We start from the raw sequence: 3,738 nt of genomic DNA on the forward strand, positions 1-3,738 counted from the left end.
GGGGGGGGGGGGGGAACGGTGTAGAGAGAGCTTTACTCTGTATCTAACCTCATGCTGTCTCTGTCCCTGGGAGTGTTTAATGGGGCAAGACAGTGTAGAGGCAGCTTTACTCTGTATCTAACCCCCTGACCGTGGGAGTGTTGGATGGGGGGGACAGTGTAGAGGGAGTTTTACTCCGTATCTAACCCCCAGTCCCTGGGAGTGTTGGATGGGGAGGGGAACGGTGTAGAGAGAGCTTTACTCTGTATCTAACCTCGTGCTGTCCCTGTCCCTGGGAGTGTTTGATGGGGCGAGACAGTGTAGAGGCAGCTTTACTCTGTATCTAACCCCCTGACCCTGGGAGTGTTGGATGGGGGGGACGGTGTAGAGGGAGCTTTACCCTGTATCTAACCCCCTGTCCCTGGGAGTGTTTAATGGGGGGGACAGTGTAGAGGGAGCTTTACTCTGTATCTAACCCCCTGACCCTGGGAGTGTTTAATGGGGGGGACAGTGTAGAGGGAGCTTTACTCTGTATCTAACCCCGTGCTGTCCCTGTCCTGGGAGTGTTTGGGGGTGGAAACAACTCGAGTTTGCGCAGGCGCCATCGGGCACGGTCGTGCCGGCAACAGGGTGAGTGCGCAGACGCAGAAGTGCCGGCAACGACGCACGCGCGTTTTCACGTCCGCAGCCGCCATTTTCCCGCCGAGAGGAAGGAGGACGAGGAGCGGCAACGTCGCCGATAGTGGCGGAGCACATCTGCAGAGACTTCCATACACTGTCAGCGACATCGCGAAGCTGCAATCGGTAAGCGACTTGGCCATGGATCATCCCCCAGCTGCGTCCTCCACGGAGCCAGCGGCCTACACGCTTCTCGAATAGGGTGGTTTCACACGCGCGGGGCAGTGTGGGTAGACTGGTCGCCATTGCTTCCTATTGACTCGTAGTTTATGTCAAATTGTTGATTATCTGACTGAAATGAACAGATTGACCCCACTTTTTCTGAGATTATTATTGATTATGTATCTCACTAATATTATCACATTGAATCGCACGTTATCTCGGATTCTTAATGATTATTTTACTCAGATGATTACTTTGGGTACCTCCACTATCTGTGATTATCACACACTCTCGGTCGAGCACCTCACTCCCCCCACCTTCACATCAGCTGCAGTCGTTGCACTTGTGTGGTCTGTTGCAAAACCCTACTCAGTGTTGTACATCGAAAGGAGCAGAGTTTTTGTTAATACCCGCTGTCGGGTCTATCCCATGTCATATTCCCATCTGTGGATGAAATAAGCCACTGCTTATTCCATTATATTTATATCCTTAATCCCAGTCACCCTTTGGGTGCTCAGTTTTGCTGCCAAGCAGATCCCATGTCACCTCATTGAATTTTTGATTGTGTTAATAGATACCATCAACCGCATTGCCCTTATCCACCTTCGAGTCATAGAATCACACAGCATGGAAACAGAACCCTTCAATCCAACTGGTCCATGCCGCCCATAAACCCAAACTAAGCCATGCCGCCTTGCTGTTCCTGGCCCATATTGCTCCAAACCTCTCTGATTCATGTACTTTTCCAAATGTCTTTTAAACATAGTAACTGTACCTGCATCCACCACTTCCTCAGGAAGTTCATTCCACTCACAAACCACCCCCTGCGTAAAAAAATTGACCCTCATGTCTTTTTTAAATCTCTCTCCTCTCACCTTAAAAATATGCCACCCTAGTCTTGAAATCCTCCATCCTATCGAAACGACAACGGCCATTAATTCTATCTATACCCCTCATTATTTTATAAACCCCTATAAAGTTGCCTCTCAACCTCTGATGGTCAAGTGAAAAAAAGCCCCAGCCTATCCAGTCTGTCTTTATAACTCAAATCTGCAATTCCCGGCAACATCCTGGTAAATCTCTTCTGAACCCTGTCCAGCTTATTGATATCTTTCCTAAACAGGGTGACCAGAACTGCACACAGTAACCCAAAAGAGGCCTCAACAATGTCCTGTACAACCTCAACATGACATCCCAACTCCTATACCCAAAGGTCTGAGCAATGAAGGCAAGCGTGCCAAACACCTTTTTAATCACCCTGTCGATATGTAATGCAAACTACAAAGAATTACATATCTGAACGCCTAGGTCGCTCTGTTTTACAACACAACCCAAGGCCCTACCATTCACTGTATAAGCCCTACCTCTGTTTGTTGTGCCAAAATGCAATACCTCAGACGTATCCAGATTGAATTCCATCTGCCACTCCTCAGCCCATTGACCCATTTGATCAAGATCCCTTTGTAATCTTAGGCAGCGTTCTTCACTCTCTAGAATGCCACCAACTTTGGTGTCCATTTGTTGACTGCAGTGTTTTTTGGTGAATGTTCTGGTGTCCCTGACTGTCTTGTTTGTCTTGTCTGGGCAGGCAATGGAGGGTGAGGGGCAGCAGCAGGCGTCGGAGGCCCTTGCTGGACCCTCGGGCGAGGGGGCGGGCTCCAACTTCCAGTGCTCGGAGTGTGGCAAGCTGTTTCGCTGGGCGTGTGTGCTGGAGACGCACCAGAGGTACCACAGCGGCGAACGGCCCTTCGAGTGCCCGGTCTGCGGCAAGGGATTCGCCACGTCCGGCAACCTGGCGGACCACCAGCGGGCTCACAGCGGCGAGCGGCCATTCCGGTGCCCGCTGTGCGGGAAGCGCTTCGTCTCGTCCAGCAACCTAATTGCCCACCGGCGCACGCACACCGGCGAGCGGCCGTACAAGTGCACGGTCTGCGGCAAGGGGTTCGCGGCGTCGCCAAACCTGGCCGTGCATCAGCGCACCCACACCGGCGAGCGGCCCTACCGCTGCGCCGACTGCGGCAAGGCCTTCGCCGAGTCCGGAAAGCTGTCCCGGCACCAGCGCATCCACGGTGGCCGGCGGCCGTTCGCCTGCCCGGTGTGCGGCCGCGGCTTCCTGGAGCAGGGCAGGTTGGCGCAGCACGAGCGGCTCCACGCCGGGCACCGCCCCTTTGGCTGCGGTGCCTGTGGCAAGGGCTTCGCCAGCGCCGGTGGCCTGCTGGCCCACCAGCGCACCCACACCGGTGAGCGGCCGTTCCGCTGCACCTCCTGCGGCAAGGGCTTCGTCACCTCCAGCAACCTGAGTGCACACCGCCGCACCCACACCGGTGAGCGGCCGTTCCGCTGTGCTGCCTGTGGCCGCGCCTTCCTGGAGCCCAGCAAGCTGGCTCGCCACCGGCGGGTACACACCGGCGAGAGACCCTTCCTGTGTGCCGCCTGCGGCAAGGCCTTCACCCGCGCCGGCTCGCTGCGCAGTCACCAGCGACTGCATGGCCCCACCGCGGTGGCCCTTTGAGTGTGGGGCATGCTCCCCGCTACGCCCCAGTGTGTCCCCTTCATGGAGATGTACAGCATGGAAGCAAACCCTCCAGGCTGTGCTGACCCAGATATCCTAAATTAGTCTGGTCCCGTTTGCCAGCATTTGGCCCCTATCACTCTAAACCCTTCCTATCCATGCACCGATCCAGATGCCTCTTAAATGTTGTCATTGTACCTCCACCACTTCCTCTTGTAGCACGTTCCATACACAGACCACCCTCTGCGTGAAAATTTTACCCCCTCAGGTCCCTTTCCCCCTCTCACCTTAAACCTGTGCCCTTCCAGTTTTGGGCTCCCCCCTACCCTGGGGGAAAAGACCTCGGCTATTCACCCTATCCATGTCCCTCGTGATTTTGTAAACCTCTATAAGGTCACCGCCTCAGC

General features: G+C 54.7%; 1 protein-coding gene across 1 annotated transcript; it reads left to right on the forward strand.

Annotated features, from left to right (window-relative positions):
* Positions 1 to 543: 543 nt before the first annotated feature.
* On the forward strand, positions 544 to 3,440 carry LOC125481948 (zinc finger protein 239-like; the record flags this gene model as incomplete). Its single annotated transcript, XM_048593901.1, has 2 exons — positions 544 to 783; positions 2,408 to 3,440. Coding segments are annotated over 2 exons (1,164 nt in total), but the record flags the coding sequence as incomplete, so codon positions are not given.
* Positions 3,441 to 3,738: the final 298 nt, after the last annotated feature.

Source organism: Rhincodon typus, unplaced genomic scaffold, assembly GCF_021869965.1.
Source record: "Rhincodon typus isolate 14 unplaced genomic scaffold, sRhiTyp1.1 hic_rhity00004462, whole genome shotgun sequence".
Classification (NCBI taxonomy): domain Eukaryota; kingdom Metazoa; phylum Chordata; class Chondrichthyes; order Orectolobiformes; family Rhincodontidae; genus Rhincodon; species Rhincodon typus.